The sequence below is a fragment of the Neophocaena asiaeorientalis genome, unplaced genomic scaffold (genome assembly GCF_003031525.2).
Source record: "Neophocaena asiaeorientalis asiaeorientalis breed wild unplaced genomic scaffold, Neophocaena_asiaeorientalis_V1.1 scaffold24, whole genome shotgun sequence".
Taxonomy (NCBI): Eukaryota; Metazoa; Chordata; class Mammalia; order Artiodactyla; family Phocoenidae; genus Neophocaena; species Neophocaena asiaeorientalis.
In genome coordinates, this window is record NW_020185317.1 from 764,515 (window position 1) to 786,645 (window position 22,131).

The window sequence follows — 22,131 nt, forward strand, 5'->3', positions numbered from 1 at the left end:
AAAAAAGTAATTCTTCAATGATTTCAAATATAGAATTTTTTAAAAGCAAATATCAGTGACTTTAACATTGCTAATTTGAAAGTATTTTTTGATGTTTAAATTTTTTTCTGATAAGTGACATGTAAAAACTTGGGAAAGTATATTGACATTAAATGTCCATTGTTAGAGAAATACTGTCATGTCTTAAAATGAATTTTTTGTGTACACATTTAACAACATCTGTAAAATTATGGCATGAAATATTAACAGGCCAATTGGAAATTTTGTAAATCCTGTTGGATAATATTTCTGAGATTAATGAATAGGGATACTGATTCACTTACAGCTTTTAAGATCTACTTCTGATTATCAATAACACAAGGACAAAAACGAACATACTAAATTTTCACACATTTATAGAACACTAAATTCTACCTCCACATATGAGTTCTGTTTAGTACATCATATATTTAGTAATGTAACTTCAAGTTTTAGGGTGTAGTTATGAATTAAGGTAAGAGTTTTAATTTTCATGAAATAAGTTTTTTTTTTAACTTAGGAGAGCTCAAATAATGCCAATATGAATTGCAAAAAATAATTTTTTATGATTTGTAAATACTCTCTTCTACTAAAACTTTAATTTTGCTCAGTGGTTTTAGTTTTGATAAATACTTCTTTTATTATAGTATTAAACCCATCTCCATTTCTCATTATCTTTTCTGTAGAGATATTACTATTATATCCACCATGGAATTGATACGGACCACGTAGCCCCAATGGAAGATTCTTGGCTGGAGCATGTATTGAATTTAGTCCCCCAACATCTGAAAGTCCTCACTAACAGCATACTTGCATTATCTGATGAAATGAGAGAAGATTATCTTCTTAGTGTAAAAAAATCCATAGGTAAATCAGTATTTCTCTTTCTAATTTGAATGCGTCTTATTAAAGATAAATTTTTAAAAATTTAAAGTTAACACCTATATTTGAAACTATTTATATTTATTAGGCTGTTTCTTGTATTGTGGTTACATTGCTTAAGATCTCAGGCAAATTTCATTAATAAAATATAGCAAAAATTTTTAAAAACCGTCTTTCTATTTGTAGGGCTATATCCCCTAAACAAAGGACATAACGGAAACAAATTTTAAAATGTTAATTAATTAATATTAATATTACTGATATCATAAACTAGAGTGTGATTAATTACAAAACTACTGCTATGGACCAGAGGTTGGCAAACTACAGCTCATAGGCCCAATCTGGCCCACTGCCTGTTTTTGTGAATAAAGTTTTATTAAACACAGACACACACATTCATTTGCATATTATCTATAGCTGCTTTTGCACCATAAGAGATTGTTGAGTAGTTGTGATAGAGACCTTGTTGCTCACAGAGTTGAAAATACTTGCAGTCTGGCCCTTTACGTGAAAGTTTGCTGACTCATGGTATAGACCAATAGGCTCTAAGACTGACATTATCAGAGCCATTTAAAAAGTACTCATTTCCAGACCCATCTGAATTAAAATCTCTGGAGGCAGTCTTTCAAATCTGTGCTTTAAAAAAGGGTTCTTCGATTGGTTGTGATAGTAAGCCTGATATAATTGATGCTATGTCAAAGTTGGAGAAATCATACTGCTTTGAAATGGTTGCGGGACCCTTCAGGGAGGAGGGCATTCACTGCATTGAAGACTCCTATTGAGTGTTTTGATCATGTAAAGAGCCATATCCTTGCCCCCAAAGAGTTCATAGTGTAATGAGGGCCATGGACAAATCACTAAATTATAAAGCAAATAGCAAGTACAGTGAGGAGAGAAATCGAGAACATGGTCTAAGGGAGAAGAGGTCATGCCTGACTTGTTAGGAAGGACTCTGGCACCTGAACTGAGTTATGAAGGATGAACATATACAGACTAGGGAACACGCATGGCCTAGGAAATGGTGGGAATGATGGCAGACAAGAGCGAAAGGCTCTTCTGACCTTGCAAGCGGCTCTGATGGCCAAAGAAGAGGGTGCATTTTGGGAAGGGGATAGAATACTAAGGGCCTTACATGCTTTCTTTTAAGCATTTGAAGGTAAAGGAGAGTCACTGAAGGATTTTAGGCAGAGGGATAAAAACATATTTGCATTTTAGAAAGAGCATCTTCAAAGAAAAGCAAGAAAGTTAGAATTAACTGAATTAAAGACTGCAGAGGCAGAAGTAGCTCACTTTACTGATTTCATAACAAGGTAGTTCTATGCTCTTAAGCAATTTAAAAGAGAACAGCAAAGCAATATGTATCTTTCCTCAGTGAAGGGAAACTACTGCTACTCTGTATTGTTGACCTTCAATTCAACAAGAACAATTTTGGTGGAAGAGCTAAAAAGGAAAATGTATCAATAATATTAAGAGCAATGATTTTCGAATGAAAGAACAGGAACATTGTTAAGAAAGGGTATATATATTCTCAAAGACACAGACATCATAGATTTTCTCATAAAAATTTTTAAATTGTGTTTATAAATGCACAAATCTCTCATTATTTTAAAAAAACTTAATGTAAACAATTTTAAAGGAATTAGTTTTGCAATTGCTTGGGAAATACTGTAATTACTATAAGGTTGTTGATCAGAACTTTTCAATTTTCTTTTAGTTGATTTTGTTTTAAAAGATCCTAGAGAAAAGGAAGATGACAGAAAGGTAGAAGAACTTCCACCCCATCGTGCTGAGTAAGCAATCAGGTTCCACTAAGAATATTGATTTTTTGCAGTCATTTCTCTGTATGTGGATATATTTATACACTGGTTATATTTTCTCATATATATGTTTATAATTTGTGTACTGCATATATACAACTGATCATACTATCTTTGTTTATGTATTTAAGCCCTAACATGTTATGTTTACAAATTGATGGATAGATGGGTAGGCAAACACACACTGACAGATGGATGCCTATGTGGTTAAAACATAAGTGCTCTGGTGAAAGACCTTGATACAGATCTTTTATCTCCACAGCTCCAAGCACAGGCTTTAGATGTATTAGGGACATGAAAGCTTGAAGGCAATTTGAATGCCCCAAAACACAATGGGAATGTTGCAGAAAATATGCAAACACAGAATATATTACATGGATTAAAATATAGAACACATATGGGAAAATCCACTTGCTATATATTTTCCCTAAAATAACATTTAGGAATACATCACTTAAATAGTTTGAAGAATAGAACTTATGTGATTAAGTAACCACTTCAGTTTTACTTTCTTTCTTTTGTATCATTTAAAAGTGCCCCAAATTGTTTCTCTTAACAACTAAAAAAAAAAAAAGGCGATGTATCTTCTATGGAGAACAGCTTTTCTCCCAGGGATAGACAAAAACTATCCTTTGTAATTGTAAAGGTGATATGACCACAAATGAAAAACTGAATTAACTTTACTATATATTAAAACAAGACTAAGTGTTTAAAATCAATGAGAATAAAAAAAATTTACTGGCATAAAATGTAAATGTTTAAATATACTCTGAAAGATGAAAATGGCCCATCTTTAGTATATAAAAGATGATTAGTCAAGTCGGAGGAGTTACAGAATAAATATCTTTAAATAGAATGTTACTGTTTATGATTTTGTAAGTGACCTTTACACAGTCAGAGGTGAAGTTCAAGAAGATTTCCAGGCTGGAGTATATTCTTAAAATGTTTTAAAAACAATAGGGGCATAAAATGTTTAAATGTTTCCTTAAAAATTTTTTTTAAGATATATATAAAACGTAGCTGGCTACTCTTCCTGCTTGATCACTATTAGTTATTTGTGGACTCCATCACATCAAGCATTTAGAGAAAAACAATTGCCTTATGTGATAAAAATTCAAATCTAATTTTATCTGCGTTAGTTAAAAATTATACTAAACCACAAAGAGTATGATTTTTATATACTTTAAAACATAATTACATGTTTTGTTATTACCATAAGGGATAAATCCTATTTTTAATTCAAAATAACTCAAAAAATTATTACTCAAATAAAATTATTACTCAGAAAGTACTTTGACTTTTATAAGACTTTCTGATTTTTAAAGCAGATGACTATTTTCTCTTTGCTTTCAGAATGGAAATTCTTCCAAAACCTTGGAGGAAATCTTTTTTAGCTGCAAGCAGTTATATTAGGGATCACTTGAACGCAATGAACCCTACAATGTTGGCGGTGCTAGATTTGTGGCACAGTACTTTTAAGTAAGTATTTCTGGTCTTACTGAGGTTTTTTTGTTGTTGTTGTTTGTTTTGTTTAAGAGAGATGAAAGTTATTACATCTTAATAATTTCTTTTACTATTTTAGCTATAAATTTTAAAAATAATTACAAATCTAACCTAAGTAAGCATGGTTTTAAACAACATAAAAGTGTATAGGGTAAAAGTGAGCGTCGCCATTATGTCTTACCGAGTTCTCCCTTCCCCACCCCTGCCAGGTTACCATATATACTTTAAGGGGTAATCACAGTTAAGGGGCTGAATCGCCATGCCTCGTTTTAAGTCCCACAGAACATTAGCTGCTACAGTCATCTATACTGTTTAGAAACCGAGGTAATACTGCCCATGTGATTAGCATGAGGTGAAGTTTCTGGGTGACTCTTGGGGATCATGCATCTCCTTGTGGGCGTCGTCATGGTGCGAAAGGTGCAGAGCTGGATGTGAAGACTGGTGGGCGCTATGGAGTTACAGACCTTGGCCCTAGGGCTGAGGACAGTTTACCTCGCAGTTGAGAAGTTCCAGCTTCATATTCCCTCCCTTGTGCCGCCCCTTCCAAGGCACTGAGGGGGCATCCTAGCAATAGGCACACGTGGACATAACCTATTTCTAAAATATGAAGAAGTAATACAGATTTATATCATTTTTCTTAAAGAAGCCCTCTCAAAACCTGAATGGGTCCCTGTCTTGTGATAGAGGACATGGCAGCCTGGCCTCCAAGGTGGTCCCATGAGCCTTTTCTCACCCTTCCAGCCAAAGCCCCAGTTTACATGCAGTCTGTTTTCCAGGGTCTCCTGGTTCTTAATTGCAGGTATTGTCATGAGGACACAATAATGAGCACATTTTCTCGCCTCCTGCAGACCAGCAAAGGGAAAGCTAAGAGCTTTGGGTGCTTCAGAAGCACAGCTGTTGTCTCTGCTCTGGAAAGCACCCCTGCACATACACTAGGGGGGCCTCACCGACCAACTTCTCTGAGCTCCTTCTGAAGTTGGGATCCTTAGTGCTCAGGAGCACCTATAACCCTAACCCTGCTCCCAGTCCTGCTTGAGGAAGCCAAGCCAGCCAGAATCGCCCCAGCTCTGCCACCCTCCCATCAGACGCTCTCCAGTTCCCACCTGTGGGATGAGTGTGGGTTTGTGGTGTCTAAGGCCCCTCCCCTCCCTCACTCCATCCCTCTCTCCCTTCCTTCCTTTTTTAAACAAATTTTAATGTAATTTCTTTACACAGATACATATGTAATTAATATGGTTACACAAGTGTGATCATATACACTTTTTAAGTGCAGCCCTTTTTTCTTTACTTTGCCTGACTCCCACCAGCCTGGCCTTTCTTTTCCTCGAACATGCCCTTCTTTCTACCAACCCAGCCAAAGACATGATAACCATTAGTGGGGCATCTTCCCATACTTTTCTTTGTGCTCACGTAGCCAAATATATATGTATATCCACATACGTGGATATACATACACAGCATAAAACTGGCTTTCGTCAATGAGACTGTTGACTCCTAGAAAGCACATCCTTTCAAGTTTCCACTGTATAATGTGGATTTCTTTGTCTTCCTGAATTTGTCTTATAGGAAGAGGCCATCTCCCTGCCCCATGCTTTTCTCATTTTGTTTCTTTTGAGTATTGAGACTCAAATATCTCTCCCTGACAAGGCCCATGATCTAATTTTGTCTGCAGTGATGAGATCCTACTATACAGTATATCACTTTCACAAAGGATGTTTACATGCAGTAGTACATTTCATTTTCAAAACACCACCACAGTGTTTATTCTTTTAATATCCATTCATACATGGAACTGCTAGAACACACTGGGCTGGATGCTGGAGGATGAGCACCATTGCCTAATATTGTTCATAAAGGGCTAGACTTTGTCTATTGTACAATGTCAGGAGGCAAGAGACAAGAAAATGAAAGGAGGAAGGGGAAGAAGAAAAAGTAACAAAGCCGAGATAAGAGAACAGTAAATAGTAGATATGTCCAAAATTAGTGTCCAGGGATGTGGTGGCAGAGATGTTAGTTGCAGCAGCTGAAGCAAACCTCAGAGCTTCCAGGGTAGAGACAAATGAGAAAGAAGCTTTGCAGTCGGTGGGTGGGAAGAGAGCCCCACCAACTCCTATGTTGCCTTTGCCAGCATAAGTTGTTTTTACTCTCTGTGTGAATATTAAGAGTGGGATGGGCAGACCCAAGTGCTGCCCCTCTGAGGAGAAGCCAGCATTGAACACGCAGGGCATCCTTACTCTGGGTTAACAGCCATTTGCCCTGGATCTCAGCAGGTCTTGAAGGTACAGGACATCTCTATGTATGGCTGTGGGTTGGGGGATGATGATACAAAAAAACCATCTGAATGACTCTAAAATGCATGAATAGGAACACCTCTATGAATGGGGATGCTCTCTAGATGGAAATGTGCAAATTCATGTCATTCAGTATTTATGCTTACAGAACCCACTTAATGTCAGAGATGACATTTAGTATGCAGTCAAAAACCTACTTAGCACACAGGTATTTTTGCTTGAAAAATGGTGTATGTCAGGGACACATGTATATACAGTGTATATATGAGTATAGAAATTATCATAGGATATATATTACAGTATAAATAGGATGTCTAAGAAAATAAGAAGATAAAGAACAACTTTTGAAATTCATGATTTGATCAAGGTGAGTCCAAGAAAATACTTCTAGAACACTGTGGATTCGTTTACTGTACAGTACTCAGAGAGGATACAACTTAATCAATCTCAAACGTATTAAAAAGATGCTTAACTCATAATAAGAAAAATGCAAAGAGATTGAAATAAAAACTACACTGGGATATCATTGTATTTCCTATGGAATTGACAAAATTCCAAAATACTGACATCATGCTTTGTTGGTGAAGATTGGAGAAATGGGCACCCTTTTGAAGGGAATCCAGCCATATCTATCAAAATTACAAATTCATTTACACTTGAATCCAGCAATCTCATTTCTGGGAAATCGTCTAGAGATACACATGAAAACATAGGAAGTGATCCAGATTCAGGGTTCTTTATTGTGCCATTTGTCAAGAGGATTAGCCTGGAAACAACCAAGTAACCGTTGATAGTGGACTGGTTCAATGAGTGATGGTACATTCACACAATGGAATATTATTACACAGCTATGAAATATGAATGAGAACCGTATCAACGTGCTAATATGGAATGGTCTCCAGGATGTATTAGTAAGTGAAGAAAGCGAGTGCAGAGCACTGCCTAGAGGGTGCTACTTTGAATGTAACGAAGGAGAACTGGCAAGAACAGAACTTGTTTCTAAATTCATGGAGCAAGCAAGGAATGTAGGCACTTGGAGTGGGATTTAAGGGGCAACTTGGGCCCCGTGAGAAGTGAGATTAGCTTTGAGAACCAGAGATCAAAATCAGAGACTGACTTGGTGTTGAGTCCAGAGTGTTGGGCCAGGACTGTTGAAGTCCCTCTGCCTGAAATCAGTGATGGGTCCAAAGATTGAGGTGGGGGTTTCAGACTGCGATGAGCATCAAGTGGCAGGTGGGAGGGATCCATGACTGACAGCTGAGTCTCCCGAAATTGACGTCCGCTTGCATGCTGCAGGTAAGGGGTAGGAAGAGTTCAGAGGAGAACCTGAGGTTCACAGTCTGGGCGATTTGGGGCTGTTATTTGGTTGAGTGTTCTTTTTCCTGACTCTTCCTGTAGTCTTTTACCATGGTTAAAACTGTTGTCCTGGGGCTTCCCTGGTGGCGCAGTGGTTGAGAGTCCGCCTGCCGATGCAGGGGACACGGGTTTGTGCCCCGGTCCGGGAGGATCCCACATGCCGTGGAGCGGCTGGGCCCGTGAGCCATGACCGCTGAGCCTGCGTGTCCGGAGCCTGTGCTCCGCAACGGGAGAGGCCACCACAGTGAGAGGCCCACGTACCGCAAAAAAAACCCCAAAAAACAAACTGTTGTTCTACTGCCAGATGATTGTAGGAATCGTCCTGAGAAAGTAGGACCGGTGTCCGGTGGTATTTTTCCCATCTTCTTAACAATTCAGCCTATTGACCAAACAGGGAATGTTATCAGCAGAGATTTCATGAGAAAGTTCTGTAAAACTTCTATAAAGGCCTATCAATCTCAAAACATGAAAGGTGGGTGGCCTGTCTCTAAATCAAACACTGAGGAAGTGCAGGGAAAACTGGTCTGGTTGCTCAGTGGCAAAGTGAATTCTAGGTGCTCCTGCCCTAGCAACTGCTCTCCAGTGCTGCTTCACACAGCATGCACCTGTACCCTGATTGATAGCTACAGCTTTGAAACATAAAGTCATGTTGAAAATGTTGACCAAGAAGCATAAAGAAAGCAGATTATGTTTGGTATGTGCTGTCATGCTACATTTTTTTTTTTTTTTTTTTTTTTTGGTACGCGGGCCTCTCACTGTTGTGGCCTCTCCCGTTGCGGAGCACAGGCTCCAGACACGCAGGCTCAGCGGCCGTGGCTCCCGGACCCAGCTGCTCTGCGGCATGTGGGATCTTCCTGGACCAGGGCACGAACCCGAGTCCCCTGCATCGGCAGGCGGACTCTCAACCACTGCACCACCAGGGAAGCCCTGTCATGCTACATTTTAAAAGTATTTTATTTAAAACATTGCTGTATACTGCTCAGTTGCCCAGAATAACACATTACCAAAGATTCTCCAGCAACGGTTATACCTACTTTGTGCCTAATGTATCACTGATGTCACGTACTAACCTCATGGTAACCTGAGAGATGGACTTTTGCTTGTGAAAGGAATATAAATAGATGTGAAACGTGTTTTGTCTACTAACCAGTATTTTACACTGGTTTTTAAGTAAAAATTAAAAGTGATCTTTTTAATAGTGTTTCCTATTTCAGATAACATAGAAATCATTTAATCATGTGGAAATTAAATAGCAATTTCTCTAATAGAGAAGAAATCTGTAGTTAAATTGAGGTGACTAACACAATGGTACTAATAGGTAGCATTGTTCTTTCACTTTAATCTGCCAGAGAAACTTCTTAACTGACTAAAGCGTGTATATAACAAAGATCATAGTGTTGTCGTCAGAAGTGAAAACTCTTGGCTGGAGTAAGCACTGTGTTTTCTGAAAAAATCAAAACCAGACAGGTTCAAAAGATTTTTATATACTGGGTCTTAATTAGGTGTGAGAACTCCCTCACTTCATGGCTCTCCAATATCCAGGGTTGCTCTCTTTTCAGAAAGGGTGGAATTTTTATATTAGGAGTACTGGACCCTGTAAGTTTTGAGCCCTGCCTCTTTTCCTGTTTTAATTGTTCCAGTTTGAAAGCAAAAATCAGTCTAACCTAACCATCAAATTTCAGTTATTACATCCTTCTTCTACTGCACAGCACAGTTTCATAATATCAGATTGTGTTCCTGCTGAATTTAATTATATTAATTATTTTTAAAATTAAAATATGTTCTTGAATATTTTTATGGAACACAAATTTTAGTGATAAAACCTAGGAATATCATTTTTTGAGAAGGGATCAATTAGCAAAATGTTACATTAAAAAAAAAAAACTGTCGGGCCTCCCTGGTGGCGCAGTGGTTGAGGGTCCGCCTGCCGATTCAGGGGACACGGGTTCGTGCCCCGGTCCGGGAGGATCCCGCGTGCCGCGGAGCGTCTGGGCCCATGAGCCATGGCCGCTGAGCCTGCGCGTCCGGAGCCTGTGCTCCATAACGGGAGAGGCCACAACAGTGAGAGGCCCGTGTACCGCAAAAACAAACAAACAAAAAAAACCCCCTCATACTTAAATCACTGTTCATTTTCATCTCTTGCAGAAAATTACGTTTAGTTGATGTAGAAGAATTTCACAATTGCCAGGATGCATTAGAGCTGTCGACTTTTCAGAGTATTGTCATGAAACACATGGAATCTGCCAAAGAGACTCTACTTAAAATGTAAAGTTTTGAAGTTTCATGTATGAAAACATAAATTTAAAAATGTGATTGGTGGGCTACTGCAATTTAACTGCTTTTAGAAAATCTCATTTTAAAAAGTTTGTAATCATTTCCGTTTGAGAGTTAAGTATGATATCTTTAACTGCCTTGCTCTGTGATGTCTATCCAGATGTTCTACACAGCATAGATTGTACAGAAACTAAAATGATTATAATTGATACTTTTTCTCAATGTCTGGTTTCTACCCTCTGCTCTGAGAGTAGGGGTGGATAACGTGGGGGAATGATCATCAACTAATTGTTCACCAGAGATTTATTTGAATCTACTGTTAATACATACAAGGTAATGTGCCTGTTACATTTTGGTTTTGGATGGAGGATGCAGAAGAGTTTAAAGAATGCTTAGGTGGGGAAAATATATTCTTTAAAGGAGTTTATAGTTGTATTGGGAAGTTAGACTTAATTAAACATCATCTTGGATTGGCCCTTCAAATTGGAATAGCCACATGTGATAATTATCGATACTGGTGCCAGATAATACGTTCTGAAACAATACAGTAAAATTGTCTTTGTCATGGGCCATTAAGTTATTATAAATGGGACATTAATATTAGATCAAATTTAAGATAACAGAGGACATAAAACTCCAGCACGGCTTCATGATTTCCAAGAGGTACTTAGAAGTGTATCTTGACAGTTTAAGACTGAATCTTCCCTTTATATTTTTTCTTCTCTAATACGTTAGAATCAAATTCTTTGTCTGACATTACTTGAAAGAACTTTAGACTTCTATGTAGTATTAGTTCACAGAAAAAAAAAAATAGAGGAGAGGTGCAGAATGAAAGTGCATAATTAATTGCAGAGGAGAATATGACCCCGTAAGGACAGAATAAGAGTAAATTATCTTGATCTATAACTTCAGGGTTCTACCCCAGGAATACATTCCCACTGCAAATTTTAGTAGACTGGGTGTGTCAAAGTACAGAGTAGAGGATAAACCTTTATTGAATGATTTTGCTGAGAGATGAAGATGGATTAACTGTATCTCTCTTTTTTTTTTTTTTTTTTGCGGTACACGGGCCTCTCACTGCTGTGGCCTCTCCTGTTGTGGAGCACAGGCTCCGGACGCGCAGGCTCAGCGGCCGTGGCTCACGGTCCCAGCCGCTCCGCAGCATGTGGGATCTTCCCGGACCGGGGCACAAACCCGTGTCCCCTGCGTTGGCAGGCGGACTCTCAACCACTGCGCCACCAGGGAAGCCCTGATTAACTGTATCTCTTGATGCCTCCTGATTGATTCTAAGGGAAGAGCCCTCTGACCATGCTTTACATAGTGAGCCAGAATGTGTTTATCATGGCTAAAAGGCAGAACATCAGCTCACCGAAGTGGAGAAACAATTAGTAAATGATTAATTATGACATCTATGCCAAACCCAAACGTCTTCTCTTAGTCCTTATCCTCCACTTCTACTCAGCAATTGCTGTGGTTTAATCACCACCGCCTTCTGTAAGTCTCTGTTCTGTGTCCCTGTGCCCATTTCTTTTTGATCTCCTTTTCTGGCTCTACTTAATCTCACTATCTTTTCTAAGAGTAGGGGCTCTTCAGGTGTTTGCTTTTGTTTTTCTTCTCTATATTCTCGACAGTTTCATGATTTCGTCTGTCTTAGCTGTCTCAAGATGTTATGTTTTCTGAGCTCTGTGCCCTTATTATAAATTTTCTACTGTATATCTCCAATTGAATGCCATGTCAGCACCTGATTCTCAGCATTTCCATAGCAGTACTCATTCTTTCTTCCAAGCCTGCCATTCTTCCTCCTCTGGACCATTCCCAGGCCAAGTTGAAAACTTTTCGACTTGTTCTGTCTCTTTGCTCATCATGTACATTCTCACCATCCCCAGCCTGCCCCCAGCCATATTCAGTGTATTGCTAACTGTTGTTTTCTTGTTGAGATATATTTCGCTTATCATAAAATTCACCACTTTAATGTGTATAATTCAGTGGTTTATAATATATTCACAAGATTATGCAATGATCATCACTAATTCCATCACCCTCAAATGAAACCCTGTATCTGTTAGCACTCACTCCCATTCCACCCTAACAAGCCCTTAACAACCACTAATGTACTTCCTGTCCCTGTAGATTTCCCTACTCTGAACAGTTCATCTAAGTGGAATGATACCATATTTATGTCTGACTTCGTACACTAAGCATGATGTTTTCAAGGTTCATCCATGTTATAGCATGTACCAATACTTTATTTCTTCTCATGGCCAAATAATAATCCATTGCAGAATATATTAATACCACATTTTGCTTATCCATCAGTGTGGGTTGTTTCTACTTTTTGGCTATTATGGATAATGCTTCCATGAGCATTTGTTTTGCGTAAACATTTGTTTTCAGTTCTCTTCGTTGTATACCTAGGAGTAGAATTGCTGGGTTATATGATAACTATATTTAACTTTTTGAGGAACTGCCATGATGTTTTCCAAAGGGTTTGTAAGATTTTACATCCCTAACAACAATGTATTCCTACCATTCAATTTCTCTACATCCTTGTCTATTGTCCATTTATTTATCTTTTTGGATAAATATCCAAATCATTGCTCATTTTGTATTCAGTTATGTCTTTTTATTTTTGAGTTGTAAGAGTTCTTTATACAGTCATCCCTTAGTATCCATGGGGGATTGATTCCAAGAAACACCCCCTCCTCCGCAGCAGATACCAAAATCCACGGATGCTCAAGTCCCTTATATAATATGGCATAGTATTTGCATATAACCTACACATATCCTCCAAATTATCTCAGATTACTTACAATACTTAATACAATATAACTGCTATGTAAGTAGTTGTAAATACAGTATAAATGCTATGTAAATAGTTTCTGGCACATGGAGAATTCAAGTTTTGCTTTCTGGAACTTTCTGGAATTTTTTCCTGATATTTTCAGTCTGTAGTTGGTTGAGTCCACGGATGTGGAACCCATGGATACAGAGGGCTGACTATATATTCTGTGTTGGTGCCCTTTATCAGGTTGAGGAATTTCCCTTTTCTTTTTAGTTTCTTAATTGTTTTTATTATGAAATAATGTAGAGTTGCCAAATGCTTTTCCTGCATCTATTGAGATGATAGTTTTTTCTGTTACTCTGCTAATATGGTATATTGCCATTGGTTTAATATATTGAGGCAATCTTGCATTCCACTTGGTCATGGAGTATAATCCTTTTTATATGCTGCTAAATTCAGTTTGTATTTTGTTGAGGATTTTTGTGTCTATATTTATCAAGGGTATTGATCTATAGTTTTCTTCTTCTTGTGATATTTTTGTCTTGTTTTGGTATTATGATAATACTGTCCTCATGGAATTAGTTAGGAAGTATTCCTTTCTCTTTTTCTTTTTGAAAGGCTTTGTGAAGGATTGGTGTTAATTCTTTTTTAAACATTTGATGTAGAACTCACCAGTGAAGCCAGCTATTCCTGGATCCTGGCCTTTTAATTTTCTTAGAATTTTTTTGATAATTAATGTATTTACTTGTAATAAGTCTATTCATGTTTTCTGTTTCTTCTTGAGTCAGTTTTGGTAGGTTGTGTCTTCCTAGGAATTCGCTAGGTTATCTAATTTGTTGGCATAGAGTTGTTTATTATGTTCCCTTTATTTCTATAAGATCAATATTAATGTCTCCTTTTTTTCATTTCTAATTTTAACAATTTGAGACTTCACTCTTTTTCTTGGTCAGTCTAGCTATAGGTTTGTCAATTTTGCTGATCTTATCAAAGAACCAGCTTTTGGCTTTGCTGATTTTCTCTATTTTTCTATTCTTTATTTTGTTTGTTTCCACTCAGATCTCTGTTTCTTCCTTCTCCTTGTTTTGAATTTAGTATTCTCTCTTTTTCTGACTTCTAGTAAAGTTTAGACTATTGGATTAAGATCTTTTAAATATATTTTAATGTGTTAACAGGTCTAAAGTCTGACCACTATTCTTCTGTATCCCATGAATTTTGATATATGGTGTTTTCATTTTCATTCATCTCAAATTATTTTCTAATTTCCCTTTTTTTTTAACTCATTGCCTGTTCAGGACTATGTTGTTTAATTTCTGCATATTTGTGAATTTCCACAGTGTCCTTCTGTTACTGATTTTCTAATTTTGTATGATTTTCATCATTTTATATTTACTGAGACTTCTTTTATGGACACCAAGTATTCTTGACCCTCTCTCAGAAGCATCTTCCATGTGTACTCCTTTCTGTCAATTCCCACTGCTACTACCCTTGGCAGGCCCTTTTATCCTCCCATATAGCCTACAAACCACTGCCAGGTGAATCTTAAACATCCCCTAGATCAGTGCCTTCCGTTTGTTGGCAAAATAAATCCACAATTCTTAACCTGCCTTTTAAGGTCTTCTGCAACCTGGACCTAACCTATCTTTTCTATTCTCAGTTCTGAAAAAACTTTCACCTTGGGCCATGCCTGTAGAAATAGTCACGTTAAATTAAAAACGGCATGGCTTCTAAGATTAGCCTATAACCATACCTTACCATTGTTAAATACCTATCCAATTGGTAAATCTGTAGACTCTCTGTTCTCCTTTTTAACCAATTGTTGGTTTTTAAAATAGTTACTCCTTGTTTGTTTCCATCTGTGAGATGGGAATTCTAGGAAAATTTGAAAGTTGCTCAGTTGCTCCCCACTTAAACTCTGTGACTCTTAGCATTGTCATCTTTGCAGACATAATTGTATCAGATTTAATCAGAGGTTAAGGGGATTAAAACAGAATAAGAACCTCTTGGATACTATTAGCAAAATTTTATGTTTTATACACATATTTATAAAAACTTTACACAGCAAAGCAACCATCAGCAAAATGTAAAGGCAGGCTACTGAATGGGAGAAAATGTTTGCGACTAATATACATCTAATGAGTAGTTAATATCCAGAGTATATAAAGAACTCATACAATGTGATAGCAAAAAACAATTAGATTAAAAATGGTCAGAAGATCTGAATAGACATTTTTCCAAAGAAGACATACAGATAAATAACAGGTACATGAAAAGATGCCCAACATCACTAATTATCAGGGGAATGCAAATCAAAACCACGGTGAGATATCACTTCACACTTGTTAGAATGACTATTATCAAAAAGACAAGAAGTAACAAGTGTTGGTGAGGAGGTGGGGAAAAGTGAACTCTAGTGCACTGTTGTTGAAAATGTAAATTGGTGCAGCCACTCTGGAAAACAGTATGGAAGTTCCTAAAAACTTTAAAAATAGAACTACCGTGTGGTCCAGCAAGTCCACTTCTGGGTGTTTACTTGAAGAAAAGGAAAACACTAATTTGAAAAGATATGTGCACCTCCATGTTCATTGGAGCATTATTTACAATAGCCAAGACATGGAAGCAACCTAAATGTTCATCGATTGATGAATGGATAAAGAAGATGTTGCAACAGCATGCATGGGCTGTGGAGATATTATGCTAAGTGAAATATGTCAGGCAGAGAAAGACAAATACCATATGGTCTCACTTGTATGCGAAACCTAAAACAACAACAACAAAAACCAGGCTCATAGATGCAGAGGGCAGATTGGTGGTTGCTAAAGGAATGGAGTAAGGGTGGATGAAATGGTTGAAGAGGGTTATAAGGTACAAATTTACAGTTATAAATAACCCATGGAGATGTAGTACACAGCATGGTGACTACAGTTAACAATACTGTGTTGTGTATTTAAAAGTTTCTAGGAGAGTAGATCTTAAACGTTCTCATCCCAAGAAGAACAAAACTTTAATTATGGTGACCAGTGTTAACTAGGCTTATTGCGATCATTTTGCGATACATACAAATATTCAGTCGTCATACTGTACACCTGAAACTGATATAATGTTATACCAGTTATACCTCAATAAAAAAAATTATGCCTCACGCTGTTTACAGCACATAATGCAGCTCATTCCCGGAGAAGCCCCCCTGTGTCTTTCAGTGTCCAGACCAAATGACCCTTCTTCCATGAAATCTTTACTGTTACCTCATCAAAAGTGATCTCTTCTTTCTGAATGCCTCTGACACTGTGTACTCTTATTACTTTTTCCTTTTATAATATATATTTATGTGTGTGCATTTTCCCCTCCACTCACCTATAAGTACTTTGAGGACTGAGTAATATTTAGTACCTCAAATGTTTTGTACGTAATAGGAAACCCTGTAAGTATTTTTGAGACAATGATTGAATAATTTTTTTCAGTGTATTTTCTGTTCTTTGTCCTTTTTCCAGTCTTACAGCCCTGGACTTACTCCATCTCTTGCCTGGACTATTGGAGATTTCTCAGTCCCCTTCATTAATCTGGCGTTGCCCTTCTCTACTTACAGCCCTGGACTTACTCCATCTCTTGCCTAGACTATTGGAGATTTCTCAACCCCCTTCATTAATCTGGCATTGCCCTTCTCTACTTCTCTACTTCATTAATCTGGCATTGCCCTTCTCTACTTAGTATTTGGTACTTGGCCTCCTTTGTCCTTTTACCTGTTGCTTTAACAGTGATGCCCCACTGCAGGAGGATCTGCTGTGTATTCACAGAGCGTGAGCCTGTCCCAGCTTCTTGTGTTTAGCTCCCAAGTTCTGCAAAAGTCCTCACAGACTTCCCTCCACTTATTTTTTCCTACTTTCCAGTGTATTAGCTCCGTTATAGACAGTGAAATGATCAGATATATTAGCCCTACCTCTCCCACCTATTTTTCTTAGTATATTCTACTTCAGGTCCTTTTGTCAGGTCTTCCTCATTTCATTTTTATCTATTCTTCAGTGAAATTTGCCATCTTCACTATAGAACCCTTCTCTATTACTTAAATAGAAAATTATGTCTCTATTCTTTGATTTCAAAGCTGTCTTTCTGCCATGACACATTGCCTTCATTATTATGAGAGAGAGGGGATCATGTCATATCTTTTCATATCTCCCATGACACTGTCGCTAGCACACAGTAGGCACTAAACATGTATTTGTTAAAGTGATGAATACATACATTTAAAACCTTGATCTCTCTTGGAGCATTCAGGCAACTCCTGAACTTATATTGACTCCTTGTTTTAAAAAATGTATTATCTCTTATGAAAGAGGTACAAATATTCCTTAATTTTAGTGTTGGACAGTGGTTTTGTAAACTGAAAACTTCACTTGTTATCATCATAATGTATCTGTATATGAATTTCACTGTTTTCCTTTTATTACAAGGATACATATACATTTGGAACTTGTTTTAAATCGGTCACTCTTTCAGGATTTCTCATTAAGGAGGATTAAAAAAAATATACTTGATTTTGTTGTTTTGTGCCTTGTTTTCAACTATCATTGTGAAATAGAACAGCATAAATTACTAGGTGGGCTGAGTCAAACAAGCCCTCCCTTGATTTAATGTTATTCACATTTTAGCTTTAAACTGACAAATCCATTCCCTGAAGAGCGATTTCAGAGACTGGGGAGGAGTATCTTGTAATATCCAATAAAGTTAATTGTCATATTATTCAAAAAGTGCAGGAATAATGGTTCCAGGAGTTTGATTTACCGTTTTATCACAGCGTCATGTCGTTGAGCCATTTTCCATGGGCTATGATTAAAATTTCTTTTCCCAGGAGGAGTGAAACATGCTAGCGCTTATACTTCAGAGTGGATAATGTGACTTGGCAATATACCTCCCTATAAAGACCTTTAGATGTTCAGAAGTTACTGTTAATGCTTAATGTAAGAGGAGTAATTCATTGAAAATAGTAACTTTTAAAAGTCTTTTGTTCTTTGAAGGTGGTTTCCAGAAGTGCAGAATATTTATTACCAAGGTAGTAAAAAAAAGCTATTGCCAACTGGTGACAGCAGTGCCAAGTTGGAATCTTTTTTCAACTGTGCTGCTACACTTATGACTTTCCAGCTGCAGGACCTCACTTTGGTTTCCATGCAAGATTTCACGGACTTGATTGCACAACCCCCCGTAAGTAAGGTTCAGTTACACCAGTATTCATTTACCAGTGTATTTCTTTTCAATTCTTTCAGAGTGGATAATTATAAAATAACCTTTACCAGTGGAAGAGCAGAAAGTATACCTTTAGACCTATTACACTTACGTGTTTTTTAAAAAAAGACTTAATGTCAACCTGCGTATGTAGGATATATTATTATCATCACATTGGTGAGGTTAGTGGAAATAAGTAAAAATTCCCATAATTGGGAAATTTGGGTCATGAGGGCTGGGGAAGATTTCTCCAAAGAACTCTTTTCTTTCTGGAAGAAGGTCCTGTTAAAGGGTGAGTGGAGTCTGGGAATTTGAATGTTCTCCTCTTGGGCTCCTTCTTTGATGATTCTAGAGCCCCACTGCTGTGCACATCTTCCTTTTTCTGGAATCTTGACCCTATAGTTGATCTGTAGGCTCAGTGGATACCAACTGAGTCTCGCTGGGAATGGCTCGCTGGGAATGGCTCTTGCCCATTTCGGTACAGTTCCTCTTTGGCTTAACTGTCTAGGACATAAGAAGAAGGGTGAGTTCTCATGTATCCTAATTGGGACCAGTGCACTCCTTACTCTATCACAATTCATATGCATATATATATGTATACTTTATTATATATATATATAACTTCTTTGTTGCAGGATTCTGTTAGAGCTTTTGAACATCCAGGTTTTGTCATAAGGCTGATTCTTGATAACGACACCATTAAGTTTGAACCTGATTTCAATGACTATGTAGACATCCTTCTAAATGTTTATGATGTCATGATTAAGGCTGTCAGTTTCGTGCCAAGAGTTGAGGCAAAATTGTATTCCAAGTCGGTAAGTAATAAGGATATTCTGATTGCTTCAATTTGGATGATGGTATTTGCTTCAAATAACTTCTTTTAGTATAGACAGGTATCCTCTGCTTTACAGAATACCAATGGCCTAGTAACATTGGCTTATAAGGCAGTTTTGCTTTAAAAACATACTATTTTCCCATTAGCTTCTCTTAAATACTGGTTTCTATTGAACTCAGCTGAAAACTTTCTGAGGGGGAAGAATTAAAGTTGTGATCTGGTTTGAAGCCATCAATGAGCATTTGCTGTAGCATTCACACCATGCTGTTGACTGCTGTTACACTTTTCCAGCTCTGTAAAATTCTCCTCCAATTAGCTACCTTCCTGATACACCTTCTTCCAGGAATAGTCATGTCTCCTTACTTCCAAATCATAGATCCTACTTCCCTTTTCTCTCTGGCCAAATATTTAGCAAAGTTCTGCTGAACTACGATATTTCAACAGTAGCTATTGCAGTCTGGTATATGAAATGAGCATGTCTGAAAATTCCTTAACTTAAAAGCTTTTCAAGTTTTCTAAGTCCAAACAGTAGCTTTCTTCTTCCTTTTTCATTTTTTAAATAGTGTACGAATATTTCATACATACAAAAGAGTACAGGAGGCCAGTGTTTAAAGTTTTAAGCAGTAATAGAGTAAACACCTTCATACCTTCCATCTAACTTAAACAATGACTATTACCTTTAAGCTCTACCTCCCAACTGTTCTTCCCTGTTCATATCCCTATCCTTCTACCTTCTAGCAAAGGAATCACTATCTTGTACTTTGTAGTTATTTTTTTAATTAATTTTTATTGGAGTATAGTTGATTTACAATGTTGTGTTAATTTCCGCTGTACAGCAAAGTGAATCAGTTATACATATACATATATCCAGTCATTTTTAGATTCTATTCCCATATAGGTCATTACAGAGTATTGAGTGGAGTTCCTTGTGCTATACAGTAGTTTCTTATTAGTTATCCATTTTATGTATAGTAGTGTGTATATTGTCAATCCCAATCTCCCAGTTTATTGCCCTTCCCTTCCCCCTTCGTGACCATAAGTTTGTTTTCTGCATCTGTGACTCTATTTCTATTTTGTAGATTGGTTCATTTGTACCATTTTTTTAGATACCACACATAAGCGATATCATATGACACCTGTCTTCCTCTGTCTGACTTTGCTCAGTATGACAATCTCTAGGTCCATCCATGTAGCTGCAAATGGCATTATTTTGTTCTTTTTTATGGCTGAGTAATATTCCATTGTATATATATACCACATCTTCGTTATCCATTCCTCTATCAGTGGACATTTAGGTTGCTTCCATGTTCTGGCTATTGTAAACAGTGCTGCAGTGACCATTGGGCATTTTGTAGTTATTACTCTGAATTCTTAAACATAAACTTACTACATGTCTGTATATCTGTAAACAATTTCTCTTTAGTTTTTCTATGTCTTTGTATAGCTGGAGTCATCTTATAAATAGACCATGACTTGTTTTATTTTACTTAACACTGTGATTGTGATATTATTCATGTTAAGAATATTGTCTTCTTCATAGAGCTTCTAGTTTTTTTATCATTTTATTTTTATTTTCTCAGAATCCATTAACTTTTCTTTTTTTCAACTAGGCTTGGTCTTTTTTTTTTTTTTGTGGTACGCGGGCCTCTCACTGTTGTGGCCTCTCCTGTGGCAGAGCACAGGCTCCGGACGCACAGGCTCAGCGACCATGGCTCACGGGCCCAGCTGCTCCACGGCATGTGGGATCTTCCTGGACCAGGGCACGAACCCGTGTCCCCTGCATCGGCAGGCAGACTCTCAACCACTGCACCACCAGGGAAGCCCGGCCTGGTCACTTTTGATAGTCTCTTGTACTTAGTCATGTATTCATTACTCTTCTCTGTTTGCTGATCTGACTCCTGCTCCTGGTCGTTTATTTCTGTGGGTGTTTTTTTTTGTGTGTGGTACGCGGGCCTCTCACTGCCGCGGCCAAACACTGCGCCACCAGGGAAGCCCCTGTTTTTTATTTATTATTATGGGCTTCTACACACAAGAACTTTATGCAGGGAAGTCTTTGAGGCCTTGACTTGGGTTGGTTCCTCTGGATTTTGCATATTCTCTTGACATGTGCTCTGGAGGCCCCTGCAAACCCAGGACGCTATTTTTTTTAATGATATTTTTTTTTAAGGGAACTTTATTTTTATTTATTTATTTGGCTGCGTTGGGTCTTTGTTGCTGCGCGTGGGCTTTCTTTAGTTGCAGTGAGCAGGGGCTCCTCTTCCTTGCAGTGAGCGGGCTTCTCATTGCAGTGGCTTCTCTTGTTGCGGAGCACGGGCTCTAGGCACGCGGGCTTCAGTAGTTGTGGCTCACGGGCTTAGTTGCTCCACAGCATGTGGGATCTTCCCGGACCAGGGCTCGAACCCGTGTCCCCTGTATTGGCAGGCGGATTCTTAACCACTGCACTGCCAGGGATGCCCCCAGGACCCTTTTAAACAAAATTCTTGCCTGAGGATTTTGTGGACGACACTGGCAGTGAGTGTTTACCCAAATGTGTAAGAGAACAGGCTTGTGGTTCCAAATTCTTAAGACGACCATCCTTTCTCTTCTCCACTGAAAAACAAGGCCAAAACAAGACATTTTCCTTTCTTACCCCCTCATTTAAAGGTTCTGTCAGCTTTCAGCATTCTGAAGTTTTGTGTCCTTAGAACCCTCATTGTGAAGTTGTGTCGCTTTTCATTGTTTTCATTGTTCCTGGCTTTATGTAGGGGTATCAGTTGACTTCCCACCTTACTCAGGCTTCAGGCTTTGTTTCCTGACAACCATTCTCTCACCCATGCCACCCAGCCCCACATATGTGCCCATCCTGCTGGAGACTCAGTAAAGCAAAGCTTAGGCCACCAGGGATCAGCAGAGTCCCCAGGGCAGCTGCTCACATCCGCATATAGTTACCTCCCGATTCATGTATTATCTCATGTTTGGCCCCTTAGCCTTTCCTTATTATTTTACTGCCTTAACCATGCATTATAAAAGTTATATTTGGCATTTTCCCCAGCATATTTATGTGTTTTGAACTAGGTCGTTGTTTTCAAAGAGGGTATCTATTCCTCATATTACCATAAATAGAAGTCTCTCAAGAAACTTACTGTTTACTTTGTTTTTTTGTTTAATTCCAGTTCACCT

At 37.9% G+C, this 22,131-nt stretch overlaps 1 protein-coding gene across 1 annotated transcript in view; it reads left to right on the top strand.

The window, feature by feature from the left end:
* The window catches only part of DNAH7 (dynein axonemal heavy chain 7), a 284,014-nt gene that overhangs the window by 73,102 nt on the left and 188,781 nt on the right, over positions 1–22,131 (top strand). Inside the window, exons 10-15 of the mRNA XM_024733634.1 lie at positions 705–885; positions 2,615–2,690; positions 4,071–4,196; positions 10,013–10,132; positions 17,933–18,116; positions 18,773–18,952. Coding sequence (XP_024589402.1) covers positions 705–885; positions 2,615–2,690; positions 4,071–4,196; positions 10,013–10,132; positions 17,933–18,116; positions 18,773–18,952 — 867 coding nt within the window. The remainder of the gene's footprint in view (positions 1–704; positions 886–2,614; positions 2,691–4,070; positions 4,197–10,012; positions 10,133–17,932; positions 18,117–18,772; positions 18,953–22,131) is intronic.